Below are 21587 nucleotides of genomic sequence, written 5' to 3'. Positions count from 1 at the left end.
AAATCTATACTGCCACCAGCACTCCAAAGATCTATAAAGAGGCCTATGGTTCATAAGGGTGGACACAGGACCACCAGAACAGACTGTTAATTTCACTCTACATAGGATACAGTCCCATCCTTGTTATCTGATCAGAGGCTTAATGGTTAATGCCAGTGAATCAAAAGACATTGATTCTTAACCCTGGCTGCACAGTGGGAGAGCTTTTAAAAAACATAAATGTTCCTGCCTAAATCCTAGAAGTTTGCTTTGCATGTGGTCAGCATCAATATTGTTTAAAGACAGTACAGGTGATACTCAAGTTCAGCCAGGTCCAACACCACCAGACTGAAGGTACAAAAAGATAAAGAATCCAAGTGAGGCATGCCTATACTCCACCTCCCGTGTTTCCTTGTAGAAAAAGACTCCTCACCTATTGCTGCACATACCCTTTCCCAGGGTAGGGAAAGACTGCTTAGGACACAATTCCTGCTGGGTACAGCCAAGGTCATAAGCATGGGAAATGTGCTTGCTTCTTTCCCATTCTGCCCTGTTTGACAGGAGGCCGTGAGCCTAATGGAGGGTATGTATGCTCTGCAGGCCCACACCACCTCTGGGTGGCTAAGACCTCAGAGAGGCCCTGAGGGAGCCCCTGCTGCAAGCAAGTCTGGCTCTCAATCCTCAACCACGCCCCTCCACTAACAATGCTGACTTTGACCTCCATGTGTCTAACTAAACCTGCCATGTGAACTTGGCAAGGGAAAAGGAAGTAACTTGATTTCTCTTAATCCTACAATGGAATCCATTCTGCAGACAATAAATACCAAAAGAGTTATCTAAGATGCAAGAGTGCTGATTTATGTATTAAAGACTGGAGATTATTTATTATGTTCTAACATTGTAAGAAACTTGATGGAAGTGGAGGCGTTCTAACCACTACTTACTGATGTGTGCAGCCCCCACTCCACCTGCTGCCTAGCACCAACCCACCACTTTAAAATGAAGCACTAATCCTCAAACGAGTGAGTGACTTACTAACAAGATACAGTTTATCAAGTAGAGAAATAAAGACTTCCTTGTAATATACTTTACCTCTACAATGGTTAACAGGGTTTCCTGAGAGTTTCTCATAACCTCCATGGTTTTCTCACAGCATCTACAAACACATAAATACAAACTTGGTTACACACAAATGTTTTCAACATATCTCTATCTACCAATCTATGTACCTATCTGTCTATCTTCATGTGAAGTATACTGAGACTTTTCTTGTTGATAATTTCCAAATCAGTATCTAAAAGGGCATAGTACTTGGCAGAGTGGGCTTTCAGTACAAGTTTCTAAAATGAATACAAACAGATATCTAATGGAAGGACTGGAGAACCCAGAAATAAACCCATACTTATATGGTCACTTTATACAGCAAAGCCTTGTTATTTAAATTGTAAACATGCTATTGGGATGAATTTCAATACCCTCTTTGTAGCAAAAATCTATACTGTCATCAGCACTCCAAAGATCTATAAAGAGGCCTATGGTTCATAAGGGTGGACACAGGACCACTAGAACAAACTGTTAATTTCATTCCACACAGGATACAGCCCCACCCTTGTTATCTGATCAGAGGCTTAATGGTTAATGCCAGTGAATCAAAAGACAGTGATTCACAAAAATATACAATGGACAAATGACAGACTCTTCAATAAATGGTGTTGGGGAAACTAGAAAGATACAAGCAAAAAAAATAAAACTGGACAACACTCTTACACTATACACAAAAATAAGCTCAAAATGGACTAAAGACTTAAATGTAAAATCTAAAACCCATAAAACTCCTAAAATAAAACATAGGCAGTAAATTCTTTGATATGGATCTTTGCAATACAATTTTTTGTGGATATGTATCTCCAGGCAACATCAACAAAAGCATTTTCAAACTAAAAGGCTTTGGCATAGTGAAGAAAAGCATTAACAAAACGAAAAGACAACATACTAATGATATATCTAATAAGAGGTTAATATAGAAAAACCTCAACATCAGGAAACAAACTATCCAATAAAAATAGACAGAGGACCTGAATAAACATTTCTCCAAAGAAGAAATACAGGATGCGGCAAAAGTAGGTTTACAGTCATTGGTATAGAAAAATAATACATTAATTAAAAAATAATATTACAAGAATAAAATGTGTTGATAGTTGTCAGGATACTGACAACTGTAAACCTAGTTTTACCCCACTGGAAAATAATAATTAATAAATAATAATACAAGAATAAACTCTGTGTTTCGTATACTCATAACTATATACTTACTTTTGTCCCACCTGTACAGTTGGCAAACAAACATATAAAAAGATGTTAAACATCACTAGTCATAAGAAAAAGATGAATCAAACCCACAACTGACATATCATCTCACACCTGTCAGAATGGCTATTCTCAAAAAGTCAACAAACAAGTGTTGGTGAAAATATCAAGGATAGGGAATCCTCACACACTGTAGGTGGGACTGTAAATTGGTGCCGCCAATGTGGAAAACATTACAGATGTGCCTCAAAAAATTAAAAATAGCCCTGGCCGATGTGGCTCAGTTAGTTGGAGCATCGTTCAGTAACCAAAATGTCATGGGTTAGGTCTCCAGTCAGGCTGTGTACGGGAGGCAACCAACCAATGCTTCTCTCTCACATTCATATTTCTCTCTCTAAAATCAATGAAAATATGTCCTTGGGTGAGGATTAAAAAAAATAAATAATAGAGGGTGCTTTCCGAGCAGATGCATCTTCTCTTCTTTGTCTCTCTCTCTCTCTCTCACCTTTCCCAACTGTGTCCCCAACCTGTCCTGGCTCTTTCTGAAGCTTCTCCTGCCTCTCCAATGTGCCTTAACCCTTCCACACCTAGTATTGGCCTATTGGTGGCAGGCAGGGCACCTGGCAACAATGTTCTGGTAGATGATGGCGAGCGCATGAAACCGGTGAAAGGATAGACCATGAAAAGGGAGAGTGGGAGTCAGGATAGGAGGCTGGGATAGCCCATCTGTGCTGGAGAGACCTAATGAAAAGGGCAAGTGGGAGGTGTGCACGCAGCTGAGCTCAGGTAGACAAGTACAGTTGCTTCCAAAGCCTAAGAGCAGAACCCCAGTCACTGCAGCTTTTCACTATAGAACTGTGCCCAGGGCCAACCGAGATCAAGAACAGAGCCATTAGCAGAAAGTTCTAAATTGCCCCTGTAGACAGTGAGATATTGGCTTTAAAATCATTAGGTTTCAAAGAATGAACAGAATTCATTCAACTTCTACTTAAGCACTTGCACAGCAGCTTGCACACCATGGTCAATGACTGAGCCTCACAGTCAGCCAGCCAGAAGGTCAATGTCATGCGCGAATGGGCGAACCGCAATTAAGGTTCAATTACAACAGGAAGGCCCACATAATCCACACAAGGGACATTCCTCTAATACCCTGCTCAAGAGATCGAGGCGACTGCACCATTGGGGTCCCACAGGACACCTGCTATATAAGGCCACCTCACGAAGAAAGAGTCATAGCATATCTATCTAATACATAAAAACAAACACAAAGAAGGCAGCCAAAGTGGGGAGATAAAAAAATAGGCCTCAAATGAAAGAACAGGAGAAATCTCCAGAAAATGAGCTAAATGAAACGGAGGCAAGTGATTTATCACTTTATAAATTTCAAAGTAACAGTTATAAGGATGCTAAAGCAATTTAGTGAGAGCTACATCACTATGAAAAGAATATAGACACCATAAAAAAGAACTGGTAGGAAATGAAGAATACCATACCTGACATCAAGAATATACTGGAAGGAATCAAAAGTAGAATGGATGAAGCAAAGGATCAAATCAGCAATTTGAAAGACAAAGTAGACAAAAACACCCAATCAGAGCAGCAAAAAGAAAAAAGAATTAAAAAGAATAAAAATAGTTTAGAGGACTTCCAGCCAAGATGGAGGCTTAGACTGACACGCTCGGTCTCCCTCTACAACTAGAAAGGAATACAACTACCTCAAAACGAAATTTAACTAGAAATTCCAGAAAATAAAACTACATGGAAGCCCAATGTATGAAGTTATAAACCAGCGGCGCTAGTCGGGCAGGTAAGAAGAGCGAAAGTGGGTGGTGCTGTTTGTGGTAGCACCAGGGACAGCGGCAGGGAGAGCAGTCCTGGCTGCAGTCGAGCCACAGCAGCTCCGGAACCCAACGCTGGGAAAAGCAGCCACCACATTGCCTCGGACGGTGAGGCCCAGAGGGTAGGAGGACGGTTCCGGGTCTCCCAGCGGAGAATAACAGCAGGAATCCATCTTGGACCCCTGCCCCCACACAAAGTACCACAGCGCCGCGAAATAGGTTGCGGATGGCGACTGGTCGCTGGGTAGTGATGAGTACACAGGCTCTGTCCCCTATAGCTGGCCCAAGAAAGCAAAACACAAATCTGTCAAAATGAGGCAGACAACTATAGAAATCCCGGTGGCGCAGCTTACCAGGCAACAGATGAAGAATCTGCAGATGAACAAATAAGAAACCTGTCAGAGGCTCAGTTCAGAGCCATCGTTATAAGGTGGCTTACAGAATTAACAAAAGATTTGGAAAAAGACGAGAAAGGATTGAAAACCACTCATACTGAAAAGAACAAAAACACACAATGAGAGAAATGGTGAGGAAATAAAATCCAGAGATCAAATCAACAAACCGAAACATAGAGAAAGAACAAATAGTCAACCAGTGCAGAAAGAGGAAACAGGAAGCAAGGAAAGTGGATCAGAAGAGGATCAGAAACCTCTGTGACAGCTATAAGAGATCGAACATAAGAATTATAGGATTGCCAGAGGGCGAAGAAGAACTAGAAATTGAAAAACTAAGTGAAAATATAATAAAGCAGAACTTCCTAAACTTGGGGAAGGAAATAGACTTACAGGTCCAGGAAGCACAGAGAGTTCCAGAAAAACTGGACCCTGAGAGAACCACTCCAAGACACATTATAATCAAATTGTCAAAAGTTAAAGATAAAGAGAGAATCTTAAAAGCAGCAAGAGAGAAGAAAAGAATCATGTACAAAGGGGTCCCAATTAAGACTATCAGCTGACTTCTCAAGGGAGGCCCTGCAGGCAAGAAGGGATTGGCAAGAAATATTCAAAGTAATGAAAATCCAAAACCTACAACCACGAATACTCTACCCAGCAAAATTGTTATTCAGAATAGAAGGCCAGAGAAAGTGCTTCCAGGACAAAATAAAACTGAAAGAGTTCATTAGATCCAAACCACTATTATATGAGATGTTAAAGGGACTGGTTTAGAGAAAGGAGGATCAAAACTATGAACACTAAAATGAAAACTGCAACACAAGAACCAACAACAGAAACTAGGGAATTGAAACAAAGGCAAACTGAATAGGCAACGAGAGTGGAAAAAAAACTATAGGTATGGGGAGCATATTGGGGGGAGGTCAGAAGGGAGGGGTAAGGGGGTAAGGGAGGGAAATGGTATAGGAATTAAGAAGCATAGTAGGAAGGAGTGGAGTAGACAGGAAGAGGTTGCGAAGAACTATATGCACAACCAATGTACATGGACTAAAAGGTGGGGACAACTGGAGGGAGGGAGGCCACCGGGTGGAGGGGAGCAGAGAGAAGGGAAATAAGGACAACTGTAACAGTATAATCAATAAAACATATTAAAAAAATAAATAAAGTTAGAATTAATTTAGTAAAAAAAATAAAAAGAATAAAAATAGTTTAAGAGAACTTTGGGAAATCATGAAGTGTAGTGATGTCAGCATTCTAGGAACACCAGAAAGAAAAGACAGAGAGCATGAATCAAGAATCTATCTGAAGAAATGACCAAATACTTTCCTAACCTGGTGAAGGAAAATGACACAAGTCCAGAAAGCACAGTCCCAAAGAAGATGAACCCAAAAAGGCCCACATCAAGACACATCATAATAAAAATACCAAAATTTAAGACAAAGAGAGACTCTTGAAAAAAGCAAGAAAAAGGCAATTAATTACTTACAAGGGAACTCCCACAAGACTGTCAGCTGATTCCTCACCAGCAGCATTCAGGAAAGAAGGGATTAGCATGAAATACTCAAAGTGATGAGAAGCAAGGATCTACAACCAAGATTACTTTACTCAGCATGGCTAGCATTTAAATTGGAGGAAAGATAAAGATTTCCCAGACAAGAAAAATTTAAAGGAGTTTGTTACTACCAAGCCAATATTACAAGAAATGTTAAAGGGTCTGGAAGAATAAGGAGGAGGGGAAGAAAACAAAACAACAGAGGAACAAAATTTAAAAAATAAAATGGCAATAAATACATACCTATCAATAAGCACTTTAAATGTAAACACCTTAAATGCTCCAATCAAAACACATAGGGTAGTTGAACGGATGAGAAAACAAGACCCATACTTATACTGTCTACAAGAGACTCACCTAAGAAAAAAAGATACAGACTAAAAGTAACAAGATGGAAAAAGATATTCCAAGCAGATAATAATAAAACACAAAAACAAGAAACAACAGGGGTAGCAATACTTACATTGAACAAAATAAGAGTTTAAAACAAAGGATGTAGTAAGAGACAAAGATAAAATGAGCAATCCATCAAGAGGTTATAAATCAAATAAACATTTATGCACCCAACATAGAAGTACCTAAATATGTAAAGCAAATCTTGATGGAGATAAAGAGAGAGACTGACAGAAACATAGTCTTAGTTGGGGATTTTAATACCTTACTGACATCAATGGATAGATCTTCCAGGCAGAAAAACCAACATGGAAAAGGTGGCCTTAAATGACACTCTAGATCAAATGGATTCAATTAATATTTTCAGAGCATTTCGCCCCAAAGCAGCAGAATGTACATTCTTTTCAAGAACACATGGAACATTTTCTAGGACAATACATTAGGAAATAAAACAAGTCTCATTAATTCAAGGCATATCAAGCATCTACTCTGACCAATGAAACTAAAAATCAACCACAAGAAAAAAATGAAAAACACATAAAGTCATGGAAGCTAAATAACATATTATTAAACAATGAATGGGTTAACAATGAGATCAAGGAAGATATCACAAGATACCTTGAAACAAATGAGAATGAGAACACAACAACACAAAATCTATGTATGAGACACAGCGAAAGCAGTCTTAGGAGGTTAATTTATAGCACTAGAGGCCTAACTCAGGAAACAAGAAAAATCTCGAACAGTCTAACTTTACTGGAAAAAGGGACTTCCGGGCAAGATGGAGGAGTAGGTAAATAGGCCTTGCCTCTGTGCACAACTATTGCAAAAAATACAGCCACATTACAAAACAAATATCACCCAGAACTGTCAGAAAATCGAGCTGTGTGGAAGTCTGGCAACCAAGGATTTAAAGAAGCCACATTCATCCAGATGGGTGTAAGGGGCAGAGATGTGGAAAGGTGCAGAGATGCCCGGAGATGGGAACAGGCAGGCCCACACCCACGTGTGGTCGATAAAAAATGGGAGGGATACCTTGGGAGCAATCCAACCCAGGGTCCCAGCACCAGGAAGATAAGTCCCCATAAGTTCTGGCTGTAAAAACAAGTAAAGGTTGTGGCAGTGGAAGAAACTGTTCTCTTAAAGGGTCCACAATGGACTTAGGACACACACACACACACACCCTCTCGGATTCAGCACCAGGGCAACAGTTGGAAGGACACCAGTGGCATATGAGGAGAAAGTGAAGTGTGAGTTGGGAGAGAGCTTCCTCCTGGGCAAAACTCCGGGGGCCAGGCAGCAGCACTGTCTCCTTGGAGAGCCCTCCCCAACACAGAGCAACAGAGCAGTGACAGGTGTTTCCCCACCCTGGCTATTAGCTAAGGCTCTGTCCCAAACAACTTAACAGGTGCGCTAAGACAGGGAGTCAAAGTGGCTCTGCCTAATACACAGTAACAAACACAGGGAGGCTGCCAAAATGAGGAGACAAAGAAATACGGTCCAAATGAAAGAAGAGAACGAAACTCCAGAAAATCAACTCAATGAAATGGAGATAAGCAACCTATCAGATGCACAGTTCAAAACACTGGTTATCAGGATTGCTCCAGGAACTCACTGGGTACCTCAACGCTGTAAAAAAGACCCAGGCAGAAATGAAGGTTGCATTAAGTGAAATAAAGAAGAATCTATAGAGAACCAACAGTGGAAAGAGAAAGTTGAGCATCAAATCAAAGGTTTGGAACACAAGGAAGGAAAAATCATTCACTCAGAACAGCAGGAGAAAAACAAAAAAAAGAATTCAAAAAACGAGGAGAGCCCTGGCTAGGTAGCTCAGTTGGTTGAAGCACCATTCCTATGCACCAACGTTTCAGGTTTGATCCCCGGTCGGGGCACATACAAGAAATAACCAATAAATGCATAAATAAATGGAACAACAAATTGATGTTCTCTCTCTCTCTCTCTCAAATCAATTAAAAAAATAAATTAAAAAAAAATGAGAGAAGCTTAGGAACCTCTGTGACATCTTTAAACATATCAACATCCGAATTATATGGGTGCCAGAAGGAGAACAGGAAGAGCAAGAAATTGAAAACTTATTTGAAAAAATAATGAAAGAAAACTTCCCAGATTTGGCAAAGGAAATAGACATACAAGTTGAGGAAGCACAGAGAGTCCCAAACAAGATGGACCCAAACAGGACCACACAAAGACACATTATAATTAAAAGGCCAAAGTTTAAAGATAAAGAATCTTAAAAGCAGACAATTACCTACAAAGGAGTTCTCATAAGACAGTCAGCTCATTTCTCAAAAGAAACTTTGCAGGGAAGAAGGGACTGGTAAGAAGTATTCAAAGTAATGAAAAGTAAAGACCTAAAACCAGGATTACTCTATCCAGCAAAGCTATCATTTAGAATGGAAGGGCAGATAAAGAGCTTCCCAGACAAGGTAAAGCTAAAGGAGTTCATCACATTATATGAAATGCTAAAGGGAATTATATAAGAAAAAGATCAAAATGATGAACATTAAAATGGGAATAAATTCACAACCATCAATAATTGAATCTAAATAACAACTAAGCAAATAAGCAGAACAGGAATAGAATCATAGATAGGGAGATCATTTGGAGGGTTATCAGTTGGGAGAGGAGAGGAGGAAAATGGGTATTAAGAAGCACAAACTGGTAGGTACAAAATAGACAGAGGGATGTTAAGGGCAGTATAGGTACTAGAAGATCCAAAAAACTTATATGCATGACCCATGGACATGAACTAAGGATGAGGACTGCTGGAGGGAAGAGGGTACTGGGTGGAGGGGGGCAAAAGAGGAGGAGAAATTGGGACAACTGTAATAACATAATCAATAAAATATATTTTTAAAAAAAGGAAATGGAAAGAAAACAAAGCTCAAAGTGAGAAGTAAGGAATTAATGAAGATTAGTGCACAAAGAGACAAAATACAGTACAAAAAAGGCAATACAAAAGATTAATGAAACCAAGAGCTGGTTCTTTGAAAAGATAAACAAGATTGACAAATCTTTAAGCAGCTCATCAAAAAAAGAGAGAGAATTCAAATAAACAAAATCAAGATCAAAAAGGAAAAGTAACAATTGACACCAAAGAAATACTAAGAATTGTAAAAAAATATTACAAACAACTAAGTATATGCCACCAAACTAGACAATATGGAAGAAATGGATAAATTCCTAGAAACATACGATTCTCTAAAACTGCATCATGAAGAATCAGATAACGTGAATACACAGATTAGAACTAGTGAAATTGATGCAGTAATCTAAAAACTCCCAACAAATAAATGTCCTGGACCAGATGGCTTCACAGGTGAATTTTACAAAACATCCCAAGAAAAACTAACACCTATCTTTCCCAAACTATTCTAAAAATTTCAAGAGCAGAGAAAACTCCGGAGCTCATTTTACAATAGTAGCATTATTCCAGTTCTAAAACCAGATAAAGACACTACAAAGAAAGAAAATTATAGGTCAATACCCCTGATGAACACAGATGCGAAAATCCTCAGCAAAGTCTTAATAAATTGGGTCCAAAAATACATTCAAAAGATCCTATATCATGATTAAGAGAAATTTATTCTGGGGATGCAAAGTTGGTACAACATTTGCAAATCACTAAACATGATACACCACATAAACAAAAATGAAGGATAAAAATCACATGATCCTATCAATAGATGCAGAAAAAGCATTTGATAAAATCCAGCATGCATTTATGATAAAAACTGTCAGCAAAGTAGGAACAAAGGGAACATACGTCAACGTAATAAAAGCCACATATGACAAACCCACAGCCAACAACATACTCAAACAGGCAAAAGTAAAAGCATTTCCCTTAATATCAAGAACAAGCTAGGGGTGTCCACTTTCACCACTCTTGTTCAACACAGTACCAGAAGTCTTAGCAATAGCAATCAGACAAAGAAAAAGAAAAAAGAAAGCCATCCAAATTGGAAAGGCAGAAGTAAAACTGTCATTATTTGCACATGACATGATATTGTACTAGATCTAATAAATGAATTTGACAAAGCAGTAGGATATAAAATTAATATTCAGAAATTGGTGGCATTTGTCCTGACTGATTTGGCATAGTCAGTGGGGTTTCATCCTGTAAAGTGATGGGTTGCCAGTCCCATTCCTGGTTAGGGCACATCCTTGGTTGAGGGTTCAATCCCTGCTTGGGGTGTGTATGAGAAGCAATCGATCAATGTTTCTTTCTCACATTGATGTTTCTCTCACTTTTTGTCGTACCCTTCCCCTTTCTCGAAAAATTAATTAATTAAAAAAAAAGAAAACGGTGGCATTTGTATGCACCAAAAAAAGAGCTATCAGAAAGAGAAACTAAGAAAACAATCCCATTTCCTATTGCAATAAAAAATTAAGTTACCTTGAAATAGATTGAACCAAGGAAGTACAAGTAACATCATTAAAATGTCCATACTACACAAAGCAATCTATAGATTCAACACAATTTCTATTAAAATACCAATGGCTTACTTCACAGACCTAGAACAAATATTCCAAAAATTCATATAGAACCAAAAAAGACCCTGGGTGGCCTCAGTAATCTTGAGAAAGAAGAACAAAGTTGGAGGTATCACAATACCTGATATCAAACTATACTACAAGGCCACTGTAATTAAAACAGTCTTGTGCTGGCATAAAAACAGACATATAGCTCAATGGAACAAAACAGAAAACCCAGAAATCAACCCATGCCTATACAGTCAATTAATATCTGGTAAAGGAGGTAAGAGCAAGTAAAGACAGCCTCTTCAATAAATGGTGTTAGGAAAATTGAACAGGTACATGCAAAAAAGAAAAAAAAAAGGAAACTAGATCACCAACTTACATTATACAGAAGAATAAACTCAAAATGGATAAAAGAGTTAAGTGTAAGTCACAAAACCATTAAAATCCTCGAAGAAAAGATAGGCAGTAAAATCCCAGACATCTCTTGTAGCAATATTTTTGCTGAATGTCTCATAGGGTAAGAAAAAAAGAGAAAAACACACAAATGGGACTACATCACACTACAAACCTCCTGCACAAGAGAAACCATCAACAAGATGAATAGGGAACCCACTGAATGGGAGAACATATTTGCCAATGATACATCTGATAAGGGGTTAATTTCCAAAATATATAAAGAACTTATACAACTCAACAACAGGAAGACGAACAATCCAATTAAAATACGGGCTAAAGACTTGGACAGACACTTCTCCAAAGAGGACACAGATGGCCAACAAACATATGAAAAAAATGTTCAATGTCCCTAATTATCAGATAGATGCAAATTAAAACCACAATGAGGTATCGATCCTCTCAAAGCTGCTAGAATGGGTACTATCAGTAAACTAACAAACAAGTGCTGGTGAGGATGTGGACAAAATGGAACCCTAGTGCACTGTTGGTGGGAATGCAGAGTGGTACAGGCACTGTGGAAAGCAAAATGGAGATTCCTCAAAAAATTAAATGGAATCGCCTTTGACCCAGCAATCCTACTTCTGGAAATATATCCTAGGAATCACAAAATACCAAGGCGAAGGGATATGTATTCTACTATGTTCATAGCAGCGTTATTTATGTAAGGTACAAAGAAACTGGTGACTCTCAAACCAGAGTAGGAATAACTAGTAGCAAACAACAAACTAATTTAACAGTGAACTAGGAGGTCTCCAAGTCAGAGTCAATAGTATTAGCATATCCACAAGTCAGGAAGTCTTATTTCCACAGCTCAGCACAAATGACTCTGAAATCAAAGGGGAAAGATACTCATCACCAAACACCGGGAAATGGGAAAATGTAGCTAGACAGCTCAGCAAACAATTTAGGAAATTACTATCCTCAGTTAATGTAGTTAATCGTGTTAGATTATAACTCCTGAGTATCCAAGCATGGAGAAACAGAGGAGGAAGGGGGGGGAGGGGGTATGGCTACTAGCATTACTATAAAACCAGCCTGCTTGGTCTATTTGTATGTGCATATTTTTGCTGTGCACCCAGCTCTGCAGACCTGCGAATAAACAAAGCCTTGGCTACTGCTGAAGTCCTGTGTCCTGGTGTTTTTATTGTGAGAGTTTCTCACATTTACAATAGCCATGACCTAGAAGCAGCCCAAGCGCTCATCAGTATGGGAGTGAATTAAAAAGCTGTGGTAAATTTGTCGAATGGAATCCTATGCAGCTATAAAAAAAGGAAATCTTGCCTTTTGTGACAACATAGATGAACCTGGAGAATATTATGCTAAGTGAAATAAAACAGTCAGAGAAAAACAAATACCATATGATTTCACTTATATGTGAAATCTAATGAACAAAGTAAACTGACAAAATAGAAACAGGCATGGATACGTGGAACAGACTTGACAGCTGTCAGAGGGGAAGAAGCAGGGGAACCAGATGAAAGAAGGTGAAAGGATTAGTCAAAGAATGTATATGCATAACCCATTGACAGACAACACAGTGTGGTGAAGGCCCAAGGAAACAGTGGGTGGGGTTGGGTAGAGGTGGGCAAAGGGGGAGGACAATGGACACCTGTAATAGTGTCACCAATAAAAAGTAAAAAAATTTTTAAAAATTCTGAAATGGAACTACCATACAACTCAGCAATTTTACTTCTGGACACTTATCTAAACAAAATGAAAACAGTAATTCAAAAAACTATATGCACCCCTATTTTCACTGCAGCATTATTTACAATAGCCAAGATATGGAAGCAACAGAGATGTCCATCAATAGATGAGTGAATAAAGATGCGCGCACACACACACACACACACGTATACACAATGGAATATTAATCAGCAAGAAAAAGGAATAAAATCTTACCATTTGCCAACAATGAAAAAATACAACTGAATCACGCTCTCATACCATATATAAAAAAACTCAAAATGGATTAAAAGACTTAAATGTAGACCAAAACCCACAAAATTTCTAGAAGAAAACAGGCACTAAACTCTTTGACATCAGTCCTAGAAATATTTTTTTCAGATGTGTCTCCCCAAGCAACAGCCATAAAAGCTGTTACACAGACCTGGAGGGTATTATACTAGTGAAGTAAGTCAGAGAAGGAAAGACAAATACCCTGCGATTCCACTTATATGTGGAATCTAAAAAAACAAAAACAACAAATAAAAAACAGTCATAGCTACAAAGAAGAGACTGACGGTTGCCCAAGGGGATGTATGAAAAGGTGAAATGAATTAAGAGGGACAAACTTTCAGGCACAAGAAAAGTAAATCACAGGGATGTAATAAACAGCACAAGGCATGTAAGCAACAATGTCGTAATACTTTCGTATGGTGACCTACGGCTACTAGAATATCATGGTGATCACATATATAGTAAGGTAAATAAATGCTGAATCCTTATGTTGCACACCTGAAACTAATAAAATATGGTATGTCAACTATACTTTAATAAAATATGGTAACTATTAGGTTACTTTGACTAAAATCTGCCCCATTAAAAGTTTAGTACTAGACCTATGCTACAGGAACTGCCAGTTTCTCTTAGCAGGCACTGGAGCTGCATCATAAGCTCCTTTGGGCCAGTTTACATGCCCAACAATGAGTGCCTCCAAGTGCCCAACTGGAGTTCCGAGCAGTAAAACAGAAGAGTTAGCTAGGACAGAAGAGATTAGGAAGGACAGTACATATGATATACTCTCGCATTAAGTGAGGTCCCAGATGATCTGAAAGAAGGGGAACTATTATGATTTTCACCCAGGGTCTTTTCCTTAGTACTGACATAGCACGGAGATGTAATTCTAGCAATGAATTCTATAATCTATAGAAATCAATTATCCAAATAATTGTGATACCAAAATCATCTGCCCTACCATACCTTACATCACTTACCTTCTGAAGACACCTTCAACACCAGTAATGCCCATCCCATCCACAATATCTCTGGTGAGTCTAAAGGGAATGGTTTCAGGTGTAGGAAGGATTTTACCCTGTTCAAAAGCAACCCCTAAATGAAAAACACAGTGAGGTTATGAGGTTCTACAGCTAATTCACTTTCCTCCCAACTGGCACATAAACTTCGTAGAGGCACCAAATAATATGTAACCTATACCCCCTCAGTACTACAGCACACACTAGTTTATTCTCTGACTTCCTCATTTCCACCACTGCTTAGGAGGTCCACCTCAAATTAAAAACACATTAATTACTTCTTGACATAATTAGAGAAACTCTGATTAAAGGGTAATATTTAAAAATGAAGTAGTGATAGGTAGAACTTAAAATGCAGAGGATATATATATCAATTTATATTTATTAAGTCCTTGATCTCTTAATAATGGTATTCAATTTTATTCTCTTAGTAAACCACTTATGTGGATTACATTGTAGAATTTATAATTTCCTAAAACTGCACCTTCTTAGAAATCAAAACCGCTTCTTCTGTAAACTTAATTAAACAGTCTTCAAACTCATTGAGATTTCTAGCCTATTAGCCTTCCTTCCCTATTCAGCTCAGAGTATAAATTGCAAGGTTGGTCACTCCCACTATACCTCAAATCTCCTTGCCCTACCACACCTGCCATCTCAAAGTTAAACTTTAAACTCCAGGGATGTTCAGGACTGCTGGAAGAAATCATATACATGATGACACTACTGGCTCCACTACAAATTTAGGATTATCATCTCAGGAGAGGGCCCTTAACTACTTAGCATGTCTTTTTACTTATCCTTTTCTATGATTCTTGGTCTCACTTCCATGGTACTGGTTATAGAATTTTATTGTTCTTTTAAGTCTAATTACTATCCTTACAATTCTTAGCAAGATAGCATGCTTTATATTTCTCAGAAATAATGGGAAGCTAACATAACTTCCCTCACATTCTTTCCTCTCTAGCTTTAGACTTTCCTGTTAGTGCTCCTTCCTCCTCTCAGTGGAAAAGCTGATGACATGCCTCCAATGTAAAGCCAGCTCTACCCCCTCAGGTACTTTTCCCTTGCTATTTTAATTATCTTTGTATCCTTTCTATCAACCAATATCTAACATGTTCATGCCTCTCTCATATTACAAAAGCAAACAAAAAACCCCTCAAAACCAATGAAAAAAAAGACCAAACATGTCTGTCTCATTTCTATACCAAATTTCTCTCCACCCTTCCCTTCTCTTCCCTTCCAAACTTCTTGCAGAACAATTCCGCATTCTCAGTCTATGCATCTTTAACTTCCATTCAGTCCTTGCCTTTTCACAACCTCACGTCATCCATTCTATCCAAAGGTTACTTGCTAGGCCTCTAACGTTGATTAATTGTTAAATGCAAAGACCTGCTTTCTGCATTCATCTTATTTGATCTTTCTGCAGCACATACTGTTGAGTACTTCTTCATAAAAATTTTTCCTCCCTTCATTTCCAAGATAATCCCACCTCCTAGTTTCCATGACTTGTTGGTTATTCCTCAGTTGTTGTTCTGACTCAGGCTTTACATGCTGGTGTTCCTTATGACTCCATCCTTAGTTTTATTTATCAAGGCTTATTATGAGATCAGAACGTCCTTCAGCCAATGCCTTCAACTGAAATCTATCTGCTGAAAGTTCTACCTGCCATCATGTTCAACTTCTTCTTTCTCCCATACATTAAACTGCCTACTCCACCCGGAAATCCCATCAGTACCTCAAAACAATGAGCAAAGCTAACCTCATTGCTTCCTTATTCTTTACAAAACCTGCTGTGTTCCTGACTAGAAACTTCAGTTATCCTGGAGCCCCCTCTCTCCCACTGTTTCCACATCTAATATCACTGGTGCAGGTTACCACAAAAATGTCCTCCAAATCCAATGCCCTGGTCTTTAAAAATGTATTCCACATTTTTGTCCTCTAAACTATTATAGTACCCACTAACTTGTCTCCTGCCACCAATATCGCTACCAATTATCTTTCCAATAATCAAATGCAATCATGTCCTGCTTAAATATATCTTCATTTACTTCCCATTGTTTAACAGGTTGAAGTTGAAACTTCTTAACCTGGCTTTTTACAGCCTAGAAATAATCTGTCTCTCAGGCTACTCAATTACATGCAAGCTTTATTCCGGGCACATTGAATGTCTCCTCACTCCTATAGCCTGCTACCTCCTCATTATTCCTCCTTTCCCATCTGCTCTATCTTCTGTCTGGATTATCCTTCCTTTCTTTGTCTAAGACCTGGCTTAAATGCCACATCATCTAATAAGTCTAACTCATTATCCCAGGTAGTTAGCTACTCACTCCAGCATCACTGTGTTTATGCTCTGAGTCTCTATCTCCCTCATACTTGTAATATCCTGGTAGAAAAACAACATTTCATGATGACTAAATAGTTATTAAACAAAATTAAAAATACATATCTTTTATTACTTACCTAAATCTATATGTACAAGTTCTGCTGATTGCTCATTTATCAAGATATTCTGTACATGTCTATCACCAAGTCCAAGTATGTAACCAACTGGAAAAAAAAAACCTTGAAATCACTGCTAGCGTCTATTTTTAATAAAATATTTAGCCATTATTTCAACTATTATCATTGACTCGATATAATTTTTAAGTAGCTTAGGATTTTTAGGCTATTTTGGCCATTTTGAATTTAAGTCTTATCTCACCAGCTATTTTTTTTATACTGCATTTCACAAATCCTAGATGATTTGCTAAAAAGATTTCCCTTTACTAATAATAAAGTAAATATTTAAAGTATTCGTACTTCAAAATTGGTTGGTTCAAGTAGAGACCATTATTTCCTTCGGCCAAAGCAGTGCACTGTATGCATTCAATTGTTTATTCAGTAATGTATGAACAAATTCCTCATTCTTCAGTGAAACTTTCTTCAGCTTGATAATATTAACACAAATTAATCATTAATTTTATAAGGTGTATATCAGAAAAAAAGTGCTTTATATTTTTAAGGCAGATTATGACATGCCTTAAAATCCCTTTAACCTGAGGAAAGACACTAAGTGGTGGTACAGAAAAGACACCAAGTACGAGGTCAGGAGTGCCTGGCTAGCTCTGTCATTAACTGGTCTTACTTTCTTGTTTATAAACTAAATTAGCTGAATCAATCAGATTAATGATTTTCAATGTAGAAAAGAAGAGAATTTCATAATTACCTATACTTTTTCAAAACATACATGCCCTGCCATCCTGGGGTATGGTACCTATGTGATGGAGGAAGTGGTCTTTAGTTAAAAATCAGCAGACTAAAAAAATCTCTGAGGTTCCTGTTAGTTCTCATACGCTAATATTTTGTTAACCGCTCTAGCTAGCTATTCTAATCACTTAAAAATTTTTTAAAAAAGTAAAAATATATGTTGTGTACTAAGTATTTAAATATATATCATTATTATTATTTCAAAAACAAAATTCTATTAAAAAGAATCAGCCCTGATCAGTGTGGCTCAGTTGGTTAGGCATCATTCCTCAGAGATAGAGGTCACCAGTTCAATTCCTGGTCAGGGCACATGCCTGGGTTGCAGGTTTCGTGCCTGGACAAGGTGTGTGCGAGAGGCAACTGATCAGTATCTCTCTCTCATATTAATGTTTCTCTCCCTCTCTTTCTCCCTCCCTTCCTCTATCTCTAAAAATAAATAAATAATTTAAAAATAGCAACCACTGGGTGATAATATTATATTATAGAGGTTCTGGGCAAAAGTAATAAAAGGAAATACCTTACATGTAGTTATCATAGGTTTTATTATTCCCACTCCCCCCTAAATCTCAGAAAACAATATAGTATTATCATGGATTTTATTATTTTCCTAAAAAAATTTCAGTAAATAATATATTGAACTCAGAAAGAGAAAATAAGCCATGTTTACAACTAAACAAAGAAGAATAATCAGTCTTATTTGCCTACATTGGGGCAGGAGAATTCTCTCCAGCAAAAGCTAAAAGAGCTACAATTAGAAGCTAAGAATCAGGATGAATAAGACACTCAATAATCTAATAATCTAATGATGAAGACAGTTTGGTTGACAACCACCATCAACACCATCATCCCCTGCAACTAAGAATGTAGGAAATGCTGAATCTACTAAAATGTATAAGATTACCAATAGAAGAAGTAGCCACACTGCGAGTATAGGCTAATCGTTTCTCAAACCAAACAGCTGGATCCAAGAACTTTTCCATGCAGAAGTAACGAAAAACTGGTTGAAAATTCTGACAAATATCCATGAAGGTTTCATATTTCTCTTCATAAGACTTCTTTTGCACTTCCTTTAAACAGATCAAACATAAAATATTTCCTCAATATTGTGTTCTTCTAATTTAAGTCTATTAAGAGTATCTATATAGAAAATAGTATAATACACAGAGGCAATAAAGAGATAAACAAGGTATCTCTACTAGCAGTCTGGTCATAAAAGCAATTAATAACAATTCTAATCCCTTTAGGGATTTCATGTAAATATTAGTGGAAGGAGGCACACCAATAGTGACTGTTTTTGATTCAAGTAAATTCTAACTAGCATGATCCTGTAATCCAAGTAGAAGTCAACACAAGAAAATGACAAAGGTAGCTCCAGATAAACTTAGGTGGCATGACAGCACTTGCTGTGGGATAGGAAACGGAGATAGAAGGAAGAAAGAATCACTAACGGATGGCAAAGCATCTCAAATCTGTCCTCTAACATCTTCTCACTCTACAGTGTAATATTTGCCTGAAGCAAAGCTTGAAGACTTCAGTGGGCTCAACTCTCACCTATGTGTTGATGACTTCCAAATCTCTATCTTTGGCCAGGTCATCTTTATTAAGCTCCAGCTTAATGTGCTTCTCCAACTGCCCTCTCAACACCTTCACTTGGATCAATTACATCCAGATCCAAACTAATCTACCTTCTCAACTTTGGTAAAGCTCAGCCACTTTTCTTTATTTTTTTGACACAGTTAATAGTTTCTCCATTCACCTCATCACTCCAACCAGAAAACTGGGTGCCACTGATTCCTCTTTTTCACTAATGCCACTTATAATCAGCAACCAAATCCTATCAGTTCTGCCTACTTAATATTTCTCATAGGTACCCCCTATTCTCCATTCCTACAGTTATGAGTCTTAGTTCTGATCCCCTGCCTCATGATGCTTGTCAGCTTTTTCAAAAATATAACCCACAGTGCTGTCAGTTATCTTTTTAAAATGAAAGTCTGATATTAATATTCTTAAGGGTTCTCTATTGCATACAGGATAAGGTAAAATTTTCCTAGTATATCATAAAGCAATCCTCAATTTTTTTTGACTAATGACCACTGCTCCAAACTCTTATCTGCTCCTCTTCAAGGACTAAGTCTATGCTGTAATAGCATGTTCATGCCTCCTTCTGTTTGTTTGTTGTATTCTCCTTCTTTTTGGAAAACAAATACATGTATGAAACTTGGCTCAAACACCATCTCCCCTATGACGCCTTTCTTGATAATCTAATTCTCTCCACTCCCCCGTCCCAGGTAGCACTAACCACTTCCTTCTCTGTACCCCGCACAATAAAAGGAAAAGTAAATAAATATTAGATTTGGAAAGACAAGGTTCAAATTCTTGTTCCACCATTTATTAGCTAATAGATCTTGGACAAGTGAAATTCTCTGAATTTCTTCTCACCTTTCAATGGGCTAAGTACAATAACGAGTCATAACAGCTCTGAAATTTCACATCTGTGAAATCTCACCTGGTATAGAGGAGGAATTCAATAAATGTTGATGACTGAGTGACTGTCAGACCAAATGGCCTGTGTAATGTGGTAAATATCTTAGAAGCTCTCTATATTAGTTTCATTTAGAAATTATTTCATAATGCCTTTAAAAAAGTTTTAATGTTTTATTTGTTTTGTTAAGAATTAGCATGCCCCAAACTGGAAGCAAATTAGCATACATTAAAAAATGTTAAATTTCTCATCAAACAAGGGTTGACATTACAGTTTAAAAATGTTCCTTTTTCACTCACCCTTCCATTCTGGTGAGCTTACTTTCTTTTACTTAGTGTCATTAACAATTGCCTGCTGAAATTATAACTTCTTGTATTCTATAATATTTGATAACTATCAGCTTTAATTAGCTATTAAACAATCTTGCAGTAACTCACACTTTTGAGTGTCACTTACCATCATTTTCTTCTGGCATTGAAAGGCACTGAGATCCTTTGGCCTGTATCTTTTATGAGCACCATTCTCATTGTTAACAAGAAATTCACCAATAGGGACAGTTCCCGTGCACCATTCAAGAACACCACTTCGCTGAGAAAGGGGAACCACCTGAAGTTATAGATTAAATACCTTTCGATTATGGAAGGGCGTTAAATAGCATGTGGCAATCATTCAACTATCAAGAGTGGTGTGAAGCATTTTTTCAAAGTTGCATTACTATTTCTCTATCCACAGGAAACAAAGCTCCGTGGAGAAAAGCAACAAAACTATATTTACACTCAAAGGGTAAGATTTTGTATCCTGCTGCTTAGACTTATGAGAATAAGCCCATCACTTAGTCCCCATGATTCCCTTGAGAAGTCAGTCTTATTGATGACACCCTTCGCCACTGTGACTGAGCCGTATTTACTTTGTTCCATTTGGAAGAGGAATTCACCCTGCTTTCCTTATACTTTTAATATCAAACAAATTTGAAGAATTTCCCTTTGGAAAATAGTGAATGTGGTCTCAGTTTTAGTATACCTTTATAATTTCCAGTATATGTATTTTTGATTTATAGTCTTGTTAGCGTCATCAAAAAAAAAAAAAGAAAAAAAAAATTATTCCTAAACATAAAATGAGCAATTTTACTGGGAAGATTATAAACTATGACATAATATAAACAGACATAAAATGTAGAAAATGATATAAACAAACACCCTTTTACCCACTAAATACCTTTATCAAACCTAAGATTTTCTCCTATTTGCTGGGGAAGAGAGGAATCTCCCTCTGGACCCCTCACTCACCCCATGCCCCTCCCCAAGATGGCATGCTAGATGCTTCAGCTAGATGACTGCTCATCATGTTCATGTATTTTCTGTATACCTGAATCTAATATAACTACTAAAAGACTGTATACCAACTATATTTAAATTTAAAAATAAATTTAATAAAATATTCTAGGTCAAGGCCTTCTCTCTTTCA

At 37.6% G+C, this 21587-nt stretch overlaps 1 protein-coding gene across 1 annotated transcript in view; it reads right to left on the bottom strand.

Annotated features, from left to right (window-relative positions):
* ATM (ATM serine/threonine kinase) overlaps nt 1–21587 on the bottom strand; it is a 173680-nt gene that overhangs the window by 3223 nt on the left and 148870 nt on the right. The window contains exons 57-61 of the mRNA XM_090265885.1: nt 20580–20729; nt 18543–18708; nt 16856–16942; nt 14357–14471; nt 1072–1135 (exon numbers count right to left, since the gene is read on the bottom strand). Of these exons, the coding sequence (XP_090122011.1) occupies nt 1072–1135; nt 14357–14471; nt 16856–16942; nt 18543–18708; nt 20580–20729 (582 nt within the window). The remainder of the gene's footprint in view (nt 1–1071; nt 1136–14356; nt 14472–16855; nt 16943–18542; nt 18709–20579; nt 20730–21587) is intronic.

The sequence above is a fragment of the Furipterus horrens genome, unplaced genomic scaffold, assembly GCF_987537825.1.
Source record: "Furipterus horrens unplaced genomic scaffold, mFurHor1.1.pri manual_scaffold_2, whole genome shotgun sequence".
Classification (NCBI taxonomy): domain Eukaryota; kingdom Metazoa; phylum Chordata; class Mammalia; order Chiroptera; family Furipteridae; genus Furipterus; species Furipterus horrens.
This window is presented reverse-complemented; position numbering and strand designations above follow the sequence as displayed.